General features: G+C 41.5%; 1 protein-coding gene across 7 annotated transcripts in view; it reads right to left on the minus strand.

Annotated features, from left to right (window-relative positions):
* The window catches only part of DNAH3 (dynein axonemal heavy chain 3), a 195,904-nt gene that overhangs the window by 121,764 nt on the left and 55,403 nt on the right, over positions 1-18,737 (minus strand). For all 7 annotated transcript variants that reach the window (XM_049903316.1, XM_049903322.1, XM_049903317.1 and 4 more), the window contains 5 exons: positions 16,380-16,471; positions 9,324-9,438; positions 6,508-6,624; positions 4,508-4,687; positions 2,782-2,918 (listed from right to left, as the gene is read on the minus strand). In XM_049903316.1, the coding sequence (XP_049759273.1) occupies positions 2,782-2,918; positions 4,508-4,687; positions 6,508-6,624; positions 9,324-9,438; positions 16,380-16,471 (641 nt within the window). The remainder of the gene's footprint in view (positions 1-2,781; positions 2,919-4,507; positions 4,688-6,507; positions 6,625-9,323; positions 9,439-16,379; positions 16,472-18,737) is intronic.

An 18,737-nucleotide genomic window follows, 5' to 3' on the forward strand; every position in this document is an offset into this window, starting at 1 on the left:
AGCTGCCATTTAGCTGTACTCACATGAGTGACCCCCACTAAGACCAGAAGAATCATCCATCTGAACCCAGCCCGATTTGCCCATCCACAGAATTCTGAGCTAAATAAAATGGTTATTGTTTTAAGCTTCCAAGGAGTCCTGGTGGTGCAGTGGTTAAGTGCTTGGCTGCTAACGGAAAGGCTAGCAGTTCAAACCCACTAGCCACTCTGCAGTAGAAAGATGTGGCAGTCCGCTCCCGTAAAGGTACAGCCTTAGAAAACCTATGGGGCAATACTACTCTGTCCTATAGGGTCGCTATAAGTCAGAATTGATCTGATGGCAATGGGTTTGGGTTTTGGTTACACAACAGAGCAAACTAATACATTGCATCTGTAGTGTGGAACACATAAAGAAGCTCAATAATTATTTGTTCACCAAATGACTAATATTTAATGGGGAGGTTAATTTCTCCCCCCCACCTCCAGTGAAATTCAAGCAGGGGGACCCTAATGATTTATATTGCCACTGTCTCCATCATATGTGACAATGAATAAGGCCCAAATGTCCATCAGAGTAATAATTAATATATTTACATAATTTAAAGTTAAAAGCATTATTTATGTAATTTAAAATAAAAACCATTATTTAGCTTCCTATATTTTTAAGATATATTTTTAAGACTCGACGGCACTGGGTTTTATTTTTAAGATAAAATTAATTTAAAATATGTGACTATCCATAACATGTTCAAAGTGTTTAGTGAGAGTGCTTAATTTCACTTAATAAAAATGCATAAATAAATATTGAGATATTCTGATCCATTCTGTGTGTGTGTGTGGTTTTTTTTTTTTTTTTGAACTTATGGAGAAAATGTAGTCCAGAGAGGTTAAATGACTGAGCATCTTATCCAGACTGACTGGGCTTGAATTCCAGCTTTGCCATTTACCAATTGTGTCTCCTTGAACAGGTTATTGTTTTCGCATTTATAAAATGGAGATAATAACAATGGTCTAAACCTTACAGGGTTATTGTAAGGATTTAATAAGTTAATACATGTAAAGCACTTAGAACAGTGTCCTGGCAGATAGTAAGCACTGTATTAGTATTGGCTATTATTAATATTTCCATTAGGAATAACAGTACTGGGCAGGGGTCTAGGAGCTAAAACCTTAAGGATTTCCTGAGTTTAATCTCTTTGCAAGTTCTGTGCTCCCAAATCTGGGTTCACTCCATTATCTGTGCTGTATTTGTGCATCCAGTGTAGTGGCCATGAGCCACATGTGGCTATTTACACTAGAAAAATTAATATTAAATTAAAAATTCACTTCCTCAGGCACACTAACCACATTTAAAGTAGTCTGTAATCACATATGGCTAGCCAGTCATGATACTATGGTATTGGACAGCACAAATACAGAACATTCCAAAGTTCTATTGGACAATGTTGCACTTTATAATAGATAGCAAGGACATTTAGGAGTCCCAAACAAGCCACTTTTTTTTTTTAATGGTGAGCAGGGTGCTAACTTTGACCCTATATAAGTGTCATGGATTGAATCGTGCCCCCCAGGAGTGTCTGTTGGCTTGGCTGGGTCATGATTTCCAGTGTTGTGTGATTGTCTACCATTTTGTCATCTGATGTGATTTCCCTATGTGCTCTAAATCCTATCACTATGATGTAATGAGATGGATTAGTGGTGGTTATATTGATGATACCTACAAAATTAGATAGTATCTTAAGCCAATCTCTTTTGAGATATAAAAGAAAGAAGCGAGCAGAGAGACATGGGAACCTCGTGCCACCAGGAGGACAGTCCTGGGAGCGGTGCGTGTCCTTTGGACCTGGGGTTCCTGTGCAGAGAGGCTCCTAGAAAGAAAGATTGATGGCACAGGCCTTCCTCCAGGGTTGGTGGAGAGAGCCTTCCACTGGAGCTGGTGCCCTGGGTTTGGACTTATAGCCTGCTATATTGTGGGAGAGTAGATTTCTCTTTGTTGAAGCCACCCACTTGTGGTATTTCCATTGGAGCAGTGTTAGTTTTAGATGACTAGGACATAAGGGAACACTCAAATTTATTTTTTCTTAGAGGCCAACTGGGATCAAACCTAATAAGAGTCAAATGACATGGGTGACCAGCCATTGTGAGCTAGACAGGGATGAATTATCAGGAATGGTGACCCTCCTTTCTGGAACTAGCCCTCTAAAACTACTTTGACTTAAACTTAGAAGAACATTGGCTGTCTGTCATGGAAAGAGTCAAATATTTATAAACGTACCTACCAGAAACTAAACAATTTAATGGCAAAAAAAATTTAACTGACATTTCTTAAACACACAATCTAGGTGCTAAATGCTTTACAAGCATTATCTCATTTAATCTGCACAACAAATAGATGAAGTAGGGGACATTATTATATCCCTATTTTACAGTGGAGGACCTGAGGCTCAGATAGATTTGCTGAAGGTGTCACAACTATTAAGTGGAAGAGCTGGAACTTGAACCAAGATCTATCTAACTCCAAAGGCCAGGGCTCTTAATTGTGACTACTGTAGCCTCTTCAATGGGGGCAATGACCATGGCTGGTTGGCCAAAGTGTGGATCCAGTCCCCAATGGTTTCAACTTGACTATAAACAATGGCCATAAATACATACCTTACCCTGACAGCTGTCTCCTGAAGGAATGGAGAACCAGGAGAGGTTATGGAGACAGTTTGGTAGAAGCCATCTCTCAGTATGAAAAACGTAATTCCACCTATATATGGCTTAAGAGAGCAACTTCAAACAAAAGAATAACATTGACTACCTGGGGAAAAATAGTCTCTTCTTCTCCAAGTAATCATTTAGCCCCCTCTGGATATCATCCAACAGAAGGTTAGCTTCTTGAAGCTTCTCATTCATCCGGGGCTGGTCAGCTGCCATCAGAACCCTGGAATCTTTTACCTGAGTTCAATCAAGAGAGGTGAAAATCACCATGGGTTTAACCTCTGACAAAAACATCATTATCCTGGGTTCTGAGATGGTCATTGTAATGAGTGTGTGACCAGCCCATCAACTAATGACCCTCCCTGTTCAGCTAACTGCCTCCTCAATCCCACAGGGGTGAATTCTTGGCAGTCATATAACATGACCCTTTTCCTTTGGCCATGGTTGACTGGGTCAGGGTTGGGCACCTGAAACAAACTGAGCCAATAATACATTAACTCTGGGAGTCTGGAATTCAGACCATGACATTCTATACTAGTCTGGACTGGCCCCTAGAATGAGGGGACTTCGGAGTTGAGTGAGGGTTGTCTTCCACCATCTGACTGAGTGGCAGAGCAGAGATTAAAGCAGAGAGAGATTGAAGCAGGTGTGGAAAAATGAGAAGGGATTAGAGGCACGGAAAGAGCACTCTGGGAGTTCCTGAAAGGTTTCTGGATTCTAGATCTATCATCTGTGAGATCTGGCTGCACTTTCTGCTCTTAGGTTCCATTCACTCAGTTTGTTGAGTGGGTTTTTGTTACTTGCAACCAAAGAACCTTAACTAAGATAGAATTGGCCGAAGCAAGGCACTATGAGAATTGGTTTCACTGGCTGGGCAGATATAAATTCCCACTTAGTTCACTCCTGCAAACAACTAGAACAGACATATTACCTTGAGACAAATTCTTTGTAAGTGTGCCCCAATTTGAGCATACTCAACTTAAAAAAGATGAACTTCTCAATAGATAACCACTGTCTGTCTTGTGCACCTGGTAAACTTCTCATCCTTAAAGACTTGGTTCCAATGCCACCTCTCCTTTGGAAGGCTTCCTTGAGAGTCTCAGGCAACTAAGTCACTCCTCTGTATTCTAAAAACTGTTTTGTATACTTCTATTATAGCTCTTATTTATCTAAGCCTGTCTCCCCCACAAGACAGTGAATTCTATAAAGATAGAAATCATATTGTAGTCATTCTCAAATATTTTCTGACTCCTATTACAAAGCTTGGGCCATCTTAGGTAGTGAATAAACATTTGTTAAATGACTAAGTGGTGAATGTGATAATTATTTGACTTCTAAAAGGATTCTCAGTCTATAAAGACTTTATTGTATTACCCTATAACAAAGTCTTCTACCTCATTAGAAATGATAACTAAGTAATACAAACTGTTAATAGTTGGAACCTTGGTGGTGAAGTGGTTAAGAGCTCGGGTGCCAAACAAAAGGTCAGCTGTGCTAATCTATCAGCCACTCCTTGGAAACTCTATGGGGCAGTTCTACTCTGCCCTATAGGGTTGCTATTAGTGAGAATTGACTCGACAGCAACGGGTTTTGCCCTGTTTTGCTAATAGTTACCTCTATGGAGGTGGGATTTCTATATTACAGATTTCTATGTTTGAATTTTTAATAGCAATGATAAATTTTGAAATTAGAAAAAAGATATAAAAACATCAAATTCACAAAAATCCAGTTTATATTCACGTTTCAAGTTACAAAGCACAACGAGGAATATCTGCATGGCATTCCACATTTCTGCTGGTGAGATTTGCTTGGGGGTAAAAACTTACCGCTTGGGACATGATTGACTTCCAGTAACCATCAACGATGGCAAATTTCCTGCCCTCTTCTGGCATCTGGGCTATGATGTCCTCTGAACTGAAGATAGGTTCCAGGTACAGCCAGGTGGCTTGGCACTTGAGCCAGGAATCCAAAATTTCCTGCACACGGACTAGCTTTTCTTCCCACTTCTGTGAATTTAGCATTCCATATCTAAATCAGTAACCTGCCACTTTGCATCACAGGCCCATGGACTGAACAAATGGATGGATGGATTCACTCACTCATTCATTCACTTGTTCATTCATTTAACAAGTACTTATTGAGCGTCCTCTATGTTCTGGTCACTGTTGTAGGCACTGTGGATACAGTGATGAATGAAACAGACAAGAGTCCTTATTCTTGAAAATATTCTTTGATGGTTACAAGAGGGGGAGGGAGGGAGGGTGGGAAGAGGGTATTCACTAATTAGATAGTAGATAAGAACTACTTTAGGTGACGGGAAAGACAACACACAATACAGGCGAGGTCAACACAACTAGACTAAACCAAAAGCAGTTTCCTGAATAAACTGAATGCTTTGAAGGCCAGCATAGCAGGGGTGGGGGTTTGGGGACCATGGTTTCAGGGGACATTTCAATCAATTGGCATAATAAAATCTATTAAGAAAACATTCTGCATCTCACCATGGAGAGAGGAGTCTGGGGTCATAAATGCTAGCAAGCGGCTATCTAAGATGCATCAATTGGTCTCAACCCACCTGGACCAAAAGAGAATGAAGAACACCAAGGACACAAGGTCATTATGAGCCCAAGTGACAGAAAGGGCCACATAAACCAGAGACTACATCAGCCTGAGACCAGAAGAGCTAGATGGTGCCTGGCTACAACCAATGACTGCCCTGACAGAGAAAGCAACAGAGAACCCCTGAGGGAGCAGGAGAGCAGTGGGATGCAGACCCCAAATTCTCATAAAAGACCAGGCTTAATGGTCTGACTGAGACTAGAAGGACCCCAGTGGTCATGGCCCCCAGACTTTCTGTTGGCCCAGGACAGGAACCATTCCCAAAGTCAACTCTTCAGACAGGGATTAGACTGGACAATGGGCTGGAGAGGGATGCTGGTGAGGAGTAAGCTTCTTGGATCAGGTGGACACTTGAGACTATGTTGGCATCTCCTCCGTGGAGGGCAGATGAGAGGGTAGAGGGGGTTAGAAGCTGGTGGAATGGACATGAAAAGAGAGGGTGGAGGGAGGGAACGGGCTGTCTCATTAGGGAGAGAGCAACTGGGAGTATGTAGCAAGGTGTATATAAGTTTTTGTGTGAGATATTGACCCGATTTGTAAACTTTCACTTAAAGCACAATAAAAATTAAAAATAAAGAGTCCTTATTCTTCTTATAGAGCTCATATTCTAGTGGAACAGTAATAATAATAATAACTATATATACTTGCTGTGTGCCAGGTACTGTTCTGAGTGATTTATATATATGAAACCAATTTAATTTTCATGACAGCCTTATAAGGTAGCTATTGTTACAAGCCTCACTTCATGAATGCAGAAACTAAGATGTAACAGTTCAAGTACCTTGCCTAAGGTCAAGGTCACACAACTAATATACGTCAGAGCCAGAATTTGAACCCAGCTAGTCTGGCTCCAAGTCTGTGTCTTAGTTTATACAACTCCTCACAAACAGTAAGCAAAAGCAACCAAAATCCCTACTATCACATAGTTTACATTTGAGATTACTATAGTCCATAGGATATTTATATAACCCTCAAATGTCTTTTTATTTGGTGCTTTCAACATCTCTTTGGGCAGACTGTTGCAAAGGGTAACCATGCCATCCGCTTAGCTGGATGGTTATTACTTTCAGTCTTGTGTTAGTTTTTTTTTTTTTTTTTTCTGGAGAGAATGAATTTCCTTGTCAAGAAACTTGAAAACCTTCAACCTCCTCTGAGAAACCCAGGGCAGATGGGATGTCACAAAACATTCAACCTCATTTCCTCTTACCCGGCATTCTGCTTCTATCGGTTTGATGAATGGCGAGCCACACATGGTCTGGGTCTTTATCACGTGATCATCGAGTAGCAGTTGAATGTCATCAACTGCACATAAGATGCTTGTATCCTGCAGATAAAGATGCCCCACCCCATCAAAACCATGAGACCTCTGCTCTTGGTGATAATACCAAAGGTCTCACAGATCAGATCTCTACGCCAGTGGGTCAGGAATCTGTTTTGCAGTAGATGGAAAATTCCTATTTTCTTCCTTGAAAATGTTGTTAAAGACATTTATAAGCTCAGACACTGTTGGGGTGGGGTAGAGTTCTACCCCTTTCCCTAAGCTGCTGCTCATCTGCCCACTTGCTTCCTGGCTCTCCCTCAGTTAGCATCAGCTGATAATCTGACTGGTTAGGCCTAGATCTGTGGTTCCCGAACTGTACACCAAGGTGCCCAGGGCACTATAACAAACCCCCAGGAAATAATTGTGGTTATTTAAAAATACTGTACATATATTTTTTTCAAACAGCTATTAAGGTGATAGGACATAAATACTTATTTGGACCTAATTACTTAATAAATGAAGCTGGTAGGTATTTCTTTCGGCCTAAGGGCACCATGGAAAAAGTACTTAGACACAAAAGGTATTGTGAACCAGAAAGTTTGCGAACCTCTGCCTTGTACATTACTGGGCCATTTGGCGCAGTGGTTAAGTGCTTGGCTGCTAACCGAAAGGTTGCAGGTTCAAACCCACTAGCCACTTTCTCAAGGGAGAAAGATGTGGCAGTCTGCTTCCATAAAGATTACATCCTTGGAAACCCTTTGGGGGCAGTTCTACTCTGTCCTACAGGGTCAGTATGACTTGGAATCGACTCAACAGCAATGGGTTTTTGGTTAGGGCTATGGTGCTTTAACAGGAGCCCTGGTGGGCAGGGGTTAAGCACTCGGCTGCTAACTGGGAAGACAGGGGTTCGAACCTACCAGTTGCTCCACAAGAGATAAGACCTGTCAATCTGCCCCAATAAAGATTACATCTCACGAAACCCTATGGGGCAGTTTTACTCTGTCCTATAGAGTTTCTACAAGTGGGAATCGACTCAAGAGCACACAACAAAAACAACTGTGTCTTAAAGGTCAGTCTCTGTGGATAGCACTTTCCCTCCTGGGTCCAAATGGCAAGCAAACTGACAAGGGTCTGTGCCTTGGGGCAGGCTTCGTCCTTCTGTTTTCAGTCCCTTCAAGCCTATGTCTGGGCTGGGAAGTTTGGTCCAGGACATATTCTCTCATCTACTTTTTACCAATAGCTTTGCACTGGGAGGCTTGTTAATAAAGAGGTACCTTGATTTCAATTTTGCTGTTGATCTTTGTCTATAGCTACCTCAGTCCTAAACCCTGAGGATCGAGCAGGTGTAAATCAGCTGTTCCCAGGTCCTCCAGCTTAACTCCTCATCTCAGCCCAACAGCCTCTAGCAGTATCTAATCCAATCAGATCATGGAGCACCAAGCTTAAGGTAGATGAAACATGGGCTTCGGTACCCATGGTGGCCTGTTTTCTCTGGCAGAGGCCCAGGAACTAGCCCGTGTGCTCTCAGCTCTCATCCCTTCCATTAGCTCCTGCATAGTTCTTATCCAAGTAAAATTAAGGCACCCTGACTATTGAAACTGGAGGGGAAAGAAGTCACAAAAGGATAACATGCAGCTTTGGGGGTGGAGGGAGAAGTATAGGAGCCCTTAGCGTTTTGGTTCTCAACCCAGGCTGCACATTAGAAAAACCAGAGGCCTTAAAAATATAAATGTCCAGGCACTCTGGGGTGGAGGGACCAGGAAGGATTTTTTAAAAGCTTCCCAGTGATGGTACTGTGCAGCGAGAGTTGGGATGCACTGCCTTAAGAGCTGATGGTCTGCGCTACGAGAGTTCTGGCCTATTGCCTCGGTGATTTGCAGCTCAACCAGAGCAGCAAACACCTCCATCCCAAGAGCAAGCCAGACCTTAGAGAGAGTGAGCAAACACTGCTGGTTTATGTGCTTCCACATGCCCTGCACAAACTCGTAGGTTCTCTACAAAGGCCAGTGAAAAGAATTAAGTCTAAAAACCAATGAGTTACCATTGAGTCGATTCTAACTCATGGCCATCCCTGGGTGGCGCAAACAGTTAACACACTTGGCTGCAGACCAAAAGGTTGGAGGTCCCAGTCTATCCAGAGGTGCCTTGGAAGAAAAGCCTGGTGATCTACTTCCAAAAAATCTGCCATTGAAAACCCTGTAGAGCACAGTTCTACGCTGACACACATGGCGTCACCATGAATTAAGTCTACTTCCTTGAAATTCAAAGGGTGGTCTAGAGGCCACAGCTCCACCATCAACCTGGGAGCTTGTTGGAACCGTACAACCTCAGGCCCCGCCCAGACCTGCTGAATCTGAACCTGCACTTTTAACAAGATCCTGGGGTGATTCCTCCACATATTATCTTTTAAGAAATGCCAGCCTAGGCCCTTGTCTACTCAGCTATGCTTCTGAGGGACTAGGGGAGCTTGGGATAGGCACATAGGCTGAGCCCTCCCTGGGAGATGCTAATTCAGGAGGCCAGCTCAGCTCTCTTCCACTGAGAACGCTTCTTGCTCCGGATCAAAAGGCCTTTCTGGTATGAAAAAGCATACCTTGGTGGTGACTGGTAGGAAGGTGACTGGCCCCAGAGGGCAGACAGGATGAGATAATCTAGATGTTAGGGATGAGAGTCCTGTTACTATTCGGAATGAATCACCTCTGCAATCTACTACATAGAAAACGGCTGCTTTCAGGGGGCCCCGCAGTTGGATTCAGACTCACGGTATCTCTGTATTTCACGAAACTGAACGTCATGTTAACCCAGTCCAACTTCATTCTGTCCAAGTTTTTCTCCAAAGAATATTCTTTACTGGCTGCTGCACCAATGGGTTCCAGTCTAAAGAGAAAACACACCAACAGTATCAGCAACAGGAAGAGCAGAGAAAACATGCCAAAGGAGGAATTTCAGCTCAGCCTTCAGAGAAATTCAAAAAGCCCTTAGCTTTACCAGAATGTTTACCTAGCCCAATCTAAGATTCGCCAGCTGCCACCACTGCTTTGCAGGGTTTCTCACCCTCAGCCTATCAACATTTTGGGCTGGATAATTGTTATGGGAGCTGTCCTATGCACTGGTAGGATGTTCAGCAGCATCCCTGGTCTCTGCCCATTAATTGCCTGTAGCAGATCTCACCCCTCAACACTCCAGACCCCTCTAATTCCTTACCCTTTTCCCTGACTCTCCACTCTACCAGGTTCAACAACCAATAATGTCTCCAGACGTGACCAAATGTCCCTTGGGAGCGGGAAATCACCCCCAGTTGAGAACCACTGTTTTAAGGTCACTAAAACAAGACTTCTTTTTTCCATTTTTATTTACTCCTTACTTGCCTACCTTCTGATATCTTATTCAGATCTTGAACTTATGTTAATTTTCTTAATTTTAATTTTGGTGCAAATATACACAGCAAAACCCACTCCCATGCCACAGTTTTTGGACATAATGATCAATGACACTGGTTGCATTCTTCACATTGGGCCAAACTTTCTCCTTCTTTCTGTTCTAGTTGTTTCACTTCCTGTATTTAATCTCCCGGCTCCCCAGCCTTCTTATCTATGCTTTAAAATAGCTGTTGACCCTTTGGTCTTAATTTTTTTTTAAAGAAATACAGCACTCAAGGGTGACAATCTTTACTCTTTGGGCTAAACTGTTATTTAGTTTAAAGGTGACTTCAGTGGATAGTTTCAATTCAAGGTCTGAAGAGCAACCCAGGACCATAGTCTTGGGACTCCTCCAGCCTCAGCAGGTCCAGTAAGTCTGGTTTCTTTAAGAATTTGAAGTTCTCTTCCACATTTTTCTCCCTTCTTATCAGATTCATCTATTGTGTTCCCGATCAGAACATTCAGTAGTGATAGCCAGGCACCATCTAGTTCTTCTGGTCTCAAGGTGGAGGAGGCAGTGGTTCATGTGGACAAATTCGTCCTGTAGTTCAGTTCCTTCTCTGATTTTTAGTTTTCTTTCTTTCTCTTTTGTTCCACATGATAAAAACCAATGCAGTCATGCATCACTTAACGTCCACTATATGTTCTGTGAAATAGGACGTTATGTGATTTGGACATTGTGTGAATACCATATTATATACCAGCAGTCCTCAGGTTATGAACCTCCAACTTACATACAATCTGTAGTTACGAGCCAAGCCCCATAAAGCCAATTATATTAAAAATCTGAGGTACATACAATGATTTGTAATAACAAATGGGCACTACTTTGTGACGGGCATGAAAACATTATTATTATTGCTGGATTATGTTAAAGATGTTTTAGTGTACCTGGAAGTGTTCCTTTAATGTTTTTTACGCATAGAAAGGTACATTATATGCTAAGACAAACATTTAACTAACTGATGTTAGATATGTCTACTATGTCCTATTCTCCAATTGGGTTTTCTGAACTCCATTATAAACTTATGGGACCATGGATGTATATGCAGTTGGATGTTGTCCAAACAGATGTTATGTGGTGCATGGCTGTACTTGTATCTTAGATGGCCGCTTGTAAGCTTTGAAGACCTCAGACCTCACCATACTAAGGTAGAACATAAACTTTAAGAACTATATTATGCCAGTTGAATGGATTGTCCCATGAAACCATGGCCCTAAACCTCCAAACCAAGAGAACTAATCCCATGAGGTAATTGGTTATGTCTATTTAGTATCAGCATCTGTAATCCTCCCTTTTTTGGGGGGTTGCTGTTATTGTTGCAAAATCATACACAATCTAGCATTTGCCCATTCATCCCTTTACGTACAGCTTATAGACATCAGTTACCTTGCAAATTTCACCCATATTCAGTGCCACTTTTCCCATTTCTATAAACCTTAAAGTGACTACTACCTAGGAAGTACTTCTCCCTCTTCCGCCCACCCGCCACACCCCCACCACCCCTGGTAAGCACAAATGAAGGTTAGTTTCTGCATATTTACCTATTCATGTCATTTCATAAAAGTGAGAACATACAATATTTATTTTGTGTGTGTGTGACTGACTTATTTTGCTCAACATAATGTCCTCCAGGGTCATCCACTTCGTAAGATGTTTTGGGAACTCATTTTTATTTATCACTGAGTAGTATTCCATTGTATGTATGTACCACATTATACTTGTCCACCCATTGATGGGTATTTAGGTTGTTTCCATCTTTTTACTATTGTGACTAGTGCTTCAATGAATACAGGTGTGCATATGCCTGTTCATGTCAATTCTATCAGATTCCTAGGGTGTATACCTAGGAATGGAATTGCTGGGTCATATGGTAGCTCTACTCTAGTTTTTTTTTTGAGGAAACACCAGACTGTTTTCCACAATGGCTGAACCACTTTGCATTCCCACCAGCAACAGATGAGGATTCTAGTTTCCCCACATCCCCTTCAACACTTGCTATTTTCCTTTTTGTTTTTAATTTTAGCCACCCTAGTAGGAGTGAGATGATATCTTATTGTGGTTTTTATTTGCATTTCTCTGATGGCTGATGACATTGAGCATCTTTTCATGTGTCTGTTGGCCATTTGCATATACTCTTTGGTGAAGTGTCTGTTCATGTCCTTTGCCCAGTTTTTGATTCGGTTGTCTTTTTGTTGTTAAATTGTAGAGTTTTTCTATATATTTTAGATACTAGGCCGTTATCAGTTATATCATTCCCAAAGACTTTTTTCCAATATGCATGTTGTCTCTTTACTCTTTTTATAAAGACTTTTGATGAATATACCCATTCAGTTTTATGAGGTCCTAGTTATCTATTTTGTTTTCTGTTGCTCATGCATTCACAGTTGTTGATAGTTGATAATCTATCCTTGAAAAAAATTAGGTCCCAAAGCTTTTGCCTATATTTTCTTTCAAGAACTTTATTGTCTTAAATTGGACATTTAGGTCCTTGATCCATTTTGAATTCCTTTTTTTATATGGCATGAGGTATGGATCTTCTCTCTTTTTTTCTGCATGTTGAAATCCAGTTTTGCCAGCACTATTTGCTGAAGAGACTGTTTCTTCCTCACTGAATGGATTTCGATTCTTTGTTGAAAATCGGTTGACCATAGATGGTTGGATTTATTTCTGGGTTTTCAGTTCTATTCCATTGGTCTATGTGTCTATCATTAAACCAGTACCAGGCTATTTTGATTACCATAACTGTGTAATATGTTTTGAAGTCAGGGAGCATAAGGCCTCTTACTCTGTTCTTCTACTTCGAAATTGCTTTGGCTATTTGGGGTCTCTTATCTTTACATATAAAATTAAGAATTTAATTCTTCCATTTCTGTAAGCAATACTGTTGGAATTTTAATCAGGATTCCACTGTATATGTAGATTGCTTTTGATAATATTGACATACAGACTGTATTAAGTCATCCAATCCATGAGCACAGAACGTCTTTCCATATATTTAGGTCTTCTTTATTCTGTTTCAGCAGTGTTTTATAATTTTCATTGCGTAAGTCTTTCATATCCCTGGGTAAATTTATTCCTAGATATTTTATGTTATTAGTTATTGTAAATGGAGTTGTTTTCTTAACCTTCTTTTTAAAATTTCTCATTGCTGGTGTATAGAAGCCATTCCAACTGATTTTTGTGTGTTGACCTTGTAGCCTGCAACTTTACTAAATTCCTCTATTAATCCTAGAAGCTTTTTAGTAGATTCTTTGGAATTTTCCTATATACAGGATCATGTCATCTGCAAACAGAGGTAGTTTTACCTCTTCCTTTCCAATTTCCAATCTGGATACCTTTTATTTCTTGCCTTATTGCTCTGGCTAGGACTTCAGGTACAATATTAAAGAGGAGTGGTGAGAGTGGGCATCCTTGTCTTGTTCCTGTTTTCAAGGGGAAAGTTCTTAATCTTCCTCCATTGAGTATAACGTTGGCTGTTGGTTTTTCATAAACACCTTAATCATACGGAGGAACTTCCCTTTTATTCCTATCTTGTTAAGAGTTTTTTTAATCAAGAAATGGTGCTGGATTTTATCAAATGCATTTTCTGCATCGATTGAGATGATCATGTGGTTCTTTTCTTTTGTTCTATTAATGTGGTGTATTACATTGACTGATTCTCTAATGTTGAACCAACCCTGCATTCCTGCAATAAATTTCACTTGATCGTGATGTATAATTCTTTAATATGCTGTTGGATTCTGTTTGTTAGTATTTTGTTGAAAATTTTGGCACCTAAATTCATAAGGGGTATTGGTCTGTAGTTTTCTTTTCTTGTGGTGTCTGTCTGGCTTTGGTAACAGGGTAATGCTGGCTTTATAGAAAGAGTTAGGGGATATTCCTTAATCCTCTACTTTTTGAAAGAGTTTGAACAGGACTGGTGTCAGTTCTTCTCTAAATGTTCAATACAATTCCCAGTGAACTTGTCCGGTCCTGGACTTTTCTTTGTTGGGAGCCTTTTTATTACTGATTCAGTCTCTTTGCTTGTTATAAGCCTGTTGAGGTTTTCTACTTCCTTTTGAGTCAGTTCAGGTAGCTTATGTGCTTAACTCGTGTTAATTTACATGATGTTTTTGCTCCATTTCCTGCTCCCCCTCCTTTTAAAAAACACCTGCTATTCTTCCTGATACACTGAGTCCACCCAGCTACATCCCTTCTGTTCCATAGAAAAGTGCCTTGCGGAAGACAAATTCCATTCTTCTTATTTCCGTAAAAAGCCTCATACCTCAGTAATAGGTAGTGGTTGTGTACATGGACGTTAATTCCATTCACATGACACGCCTTATCTCATTAACCCTCACAATAACTCTAATCACCTACCTACTATAATTCTTCCCATTTTACAGATAAGTACACTGAGGCACACAGAGAGACACAGCTTGGCCAAGGCATCCCCATTTCTGGATTCATCACAGTTAAGCACACTCGCATGGAGAGTAGCAGAGCAGAGGTGTGTTTGCTCAGGCTCTGTCTCCTGACATGGGTTTACTTTTTAGGCAGTAAAGGGTAATCTCTACATGGGCTTAAATCTTGAATTTGTTAGTTACTAGCTGCGACTGCTGACTAGTTACTTAACCTCTCTAACCTTCAGTTTATTTCCTCATCTGTAAAACAGGAATAATATTAGGTAGAACATTAGGTTGTAGTGATGGTTAAATTTGTTAATGTATATAAAATTTTTGGTGAAGTACAGGTGTTCAACAGCTGGTGTCTCTTGGAAGCACCTTATTTGGGTAAAGCTAAGGATCCTTAAGAAAAGTTAAATTTGGTAAAAATGCACATCTCTAGGCCTGCTCCTTAAGGAGGGACAGTACTGGTGGTATAAGTAGGCACCAGAGCATTCAGGTGGCAGAGAGATTAGGGGGCTAGGAAGTAGCTTAGATTAGACCTGTTCTGCTGCTGTATGGAGCAGGAGTTCTCAAACTCCAACACGCATCAGAATCAACAGGAGCAGCGATCTATACATATTGCCACATATAATGTGAACCATCTTTGTCATTTTATATAATCTCATATTTATATATGCACCACATACGTAATTTTAAAGTTTCTAGTAGCTACATTTTTTTTTACATTTAAAAAGCTTTAAAAAAAAAAAGTGACATTATTTTAAATTCTTTTTTCTAACTGAATATATCCAAAACTTATCATTCCAACATGTAATCTATATAAAAAACTTAATATGTTTGCATTCTTTTCTTTGTAAGTCTGACATCTAGCAGGTATTTTACACTTACAGCCAAAAAAACCATACCCGTGCCACTGAGTCAATTCTGACTCATAGCGACCCTATACACTTACAGCGCATCTCAGTTCAGACAAGCCAGGTTTTAAGGGCTCAGTAACCACCCGTGGCTATTGGACACTGACATGGAGGATTTGTTAAGGCACAGACTGCAAGGTCCACCCCAGAATTTCTGATTCAGCAGGTTTGGGGTGGGGCCTGAGGATGAGCATTTCTAAAATGTAGCTGGTCTGAGGACCACACTCTGAGAACTACCCCGTCAAGTTAGACCCAAACCCAGTTGCCTAACAGCGTCTCCAATCCAGGCAGGCGACGCCGGTCTCCCCATCTAACACCCCACAGGAAGCGTGGAAAAACAAACAGCAACCTGAGAAACTCTAGCTCTAAAAAACAGCAATTCAAATAGTACAAATTCTAGAACACAAATTCCTGGGGCATCTGGAGAAGGGGAGTAAGCAAGCACTGTATCTGACAACATTCTGTTGTGATCCATGGTGCTTAGGGTCGAAGAACTTAAAAAAAAAAAAATTCCCTTTGAAATAAAATCTTTGACTCAATTTTCTAGGCACAATCTGCCATTTAGATCTGCAGCTAAAAACTGGGCATCACCAGTAGCTATTCGGCCAAAGTGGAGGTTACTAAAGTGTCTTAAAAACCCGTTGCTGTCAAGTTAGTTCCAACTCCTAGCGACCTTATTGAATAGAGTAGAGCCGCCCCATAGGGTTTCCAAAGCTGTACACATCCTTCTTCTGCAGAGTGGATGGTGGCCACCACCACGGCTCCTGTGAAAAAGTTTTAAGTCACTCTAAACCGGGGCGGGGGGGAGGGGACTTGACTTGAGGCCAATTATATCATTACGGGGTCTTACAGCCCTAGTGGTGCAGTGGTTAAAGTGCTCGGCTGCTAACAAAGTTTGGCAGTTCGTACCCACCAGCTGCTCCATGAGAGAAAGATGTGGCTGTCCAGATTTACAGCCTTGGAAACCCTATGGGGCAACTCTATAGGGTTGTTATGAATCAGAATTGACTCTACAGGAACTAGTTTGGGTTACAGATACTCTGATCAAAAAAAAAAAAAAAAAAAACTTCCCAAAGGAAGGGATGAGCCTTACTTTTCAATGAATTTGCCAAATCCCAATTCCAGCATATTTAGGAGGCAAGTCGTTTCGTTGGGCTTTATTTCATAGCCGATAATCTCACTGATCTGCAAAGAAAAGAGAAAACAAGTGCTTATCGTACAAGGTTGCCCAACAGAACATTCTGTGTTGAAAGAAATATTCTATACTGTCCAATACAGCAGTCGCTGTAGCTAGTGTGACTGATGACCTGATTTTTAAATTTATTTAAGTTTAATCGATTTAATGTTAAATGTAAATAGCACATGTCACTGTTGTGTGCTGTCGAGTCTCTTCAGACTCAGAGCAACCCTACAGGACAGAGAACAGCCCTATAGGATTTCCTATGTTATCATCTTTATGGAATCAGGTTGTCAGGTATTTTCTCCCTCAGAGTCGCTGGTTGGTTTGAACTGCCAACCTTTTGGTTAGCAACTGAGCGCTTAACCACTGCGTCACCAGGGCTCCTTCACAGTCGAGTCGATTCCGGCTCTTAGTGGCCCTATACAACAGAGTAGAACGGCCCCAGAGGGTTTCCAAGTCTGTCATCTTTATGGAATCAGACTGCCACATGTTTCTTCCGAGGAGCAGCTGGTAGGTTCCAATTGCCAACCTTTTAGTTAGCGGCCAAGCACTTAACCATTGTGCCACCAGGCCCCCACTCACATGTCACTAATGCTACCGAATTGCACAGCATGGATCTAAGGGATCAGGAGCCCACTCTGCATTATATCTGGTTTACTGAGGGATGGCCTCTCTACCAGGGTGCCAGCACCGTAAGGGCCAAGACTGGGTCTGGTTTGCTTTTGTGCTCCCAGGGCCTAGTGCAAGGTCCAGTCCATGACAGTAGTTGCATTCAGTATTTGCTGAATGAAAGAATGGAGTCAAGAGTACATGAGACAGGCAGACCCCCAAATTCTGGAATCTGAGGATGCTACAGAAGGACGAAGGGCCCTCCATTTAAAAATTTCTCCTTCCACCCCAGTGAGCTAACTTGTGGGAGATCTCCAATTCCCTTGGATTAACAACTACTCCAGGCTTATCTTTTAAGTGCAAATACCCCTGAGAAAGGTCTCAAGTGAAGTGTCTGATGGCTTTTGAAAACTTTTCTCAGGGGTTGAGAGATTTGTGTGGAATGAGGGTCACGTGTGCAGAAGACAAGACCAGCAGGCTGGAAGGGGAATGAGGTGCCATGAAAAACCTGACCTACTGCTCCTTAGAAGCAAAGGTGGCAAGACTACATCACACAGACTTTGGACACGTTATCAGGAGGGACCAGTTCCCGGAGAAGGACATCATGCTTGGTAAGGTAGAGGGTTAGTGAAAAAGAGGAAGACCCTCAATGAGATGGGTTGACATGGTGGCTGCAACAATGGGATCAAGCATAAAAAGCATTATGAGGATGGTGCAGGACTGGGCAGTGTTTCATTTTGTTGTTCATAGAGTTGCTATGAGTTGGAACCGACTCAAGGGCACCTAACAACAATGACAAAAACTGCTCAATTCTGTCTCTGTCCAGCCCCAGAACAATTAAAGAATGTCCAAGCAGGAAGGGACATGAGAGTTGTGTCTCATTCTGTGTTATTTAGCCCTCAGTCCCCAGTGCCTGGCATTTAGTTTGGCATCAGTTAGTATTTGTGGAGTGAATCAGTTAATTCAAATGGCTTCCAATCTAGGGCCTAGGGACACCTGGAGGTCCACAAGGGTAATGGAGATAATAATTAGCATTTATGGAGGGCTCACTATGTAGTTAGTCCCTGAGTGGCCCAAACGGTTAAGCACTTAACTACTAACCGAAAGGCTGGCAGTTCGAACCCATTCAGTGGCAGAAGAAAGGCCTGGTGATCTACTTCCATTGAGATTATAGCCAAGAAAAGCCAACAGAGCGGTTCTACTCTGTAACACACAGGGTCGCCATGAGGCAGAACAGACTCAATGGTGATGGGTTTGGTTTTGTACTATGTGGAGGCATTGTTTCAAGAGTTTTATGCACTTAGTTCATCCTCGCAACACTGTGAGGAAGGTACTAATGTACTATTTTTTCCATTTCACAGATAAGAAAACTTGAGACAAAGAAATCAAGTATCTTGTCCAAGGTCACCCAGCTAATAAATGGCAGAATTAGGACTTGGATCCAATTCTTTCTGATACCAAAGCTTCTTATCCATTATACCCTAGTGTCTCTCACAGGTCTTCCATGTACAGTTGTGTAGGTTATACACTGCACAACTCTAGAAAGTACCAGTCACACTGTAGTCCATAAAAGGAGCATTCCTGAGAGTTGTGCATTGCACAACCTGCACAGTTGTTCCAGTCACCCTGGGTTTTCTCATTTATTCTCCCATATCTGAAAGT

The sequence above is a fragment of the Elephas maximus genome, chromosome 12 (assembly GCF_024166365.1).
Source record: "Elephas maximus indicus isolate mEleMax1 chromosome 12, mEleMax1 primary haplotype, whole genome shotgun sequence".
Lineage (NCBI taxonomy): Eukaryota > Metazoa > Chordata > Mammalia > Proboscidea > Elephantidae > Elephas > Elephas maximus.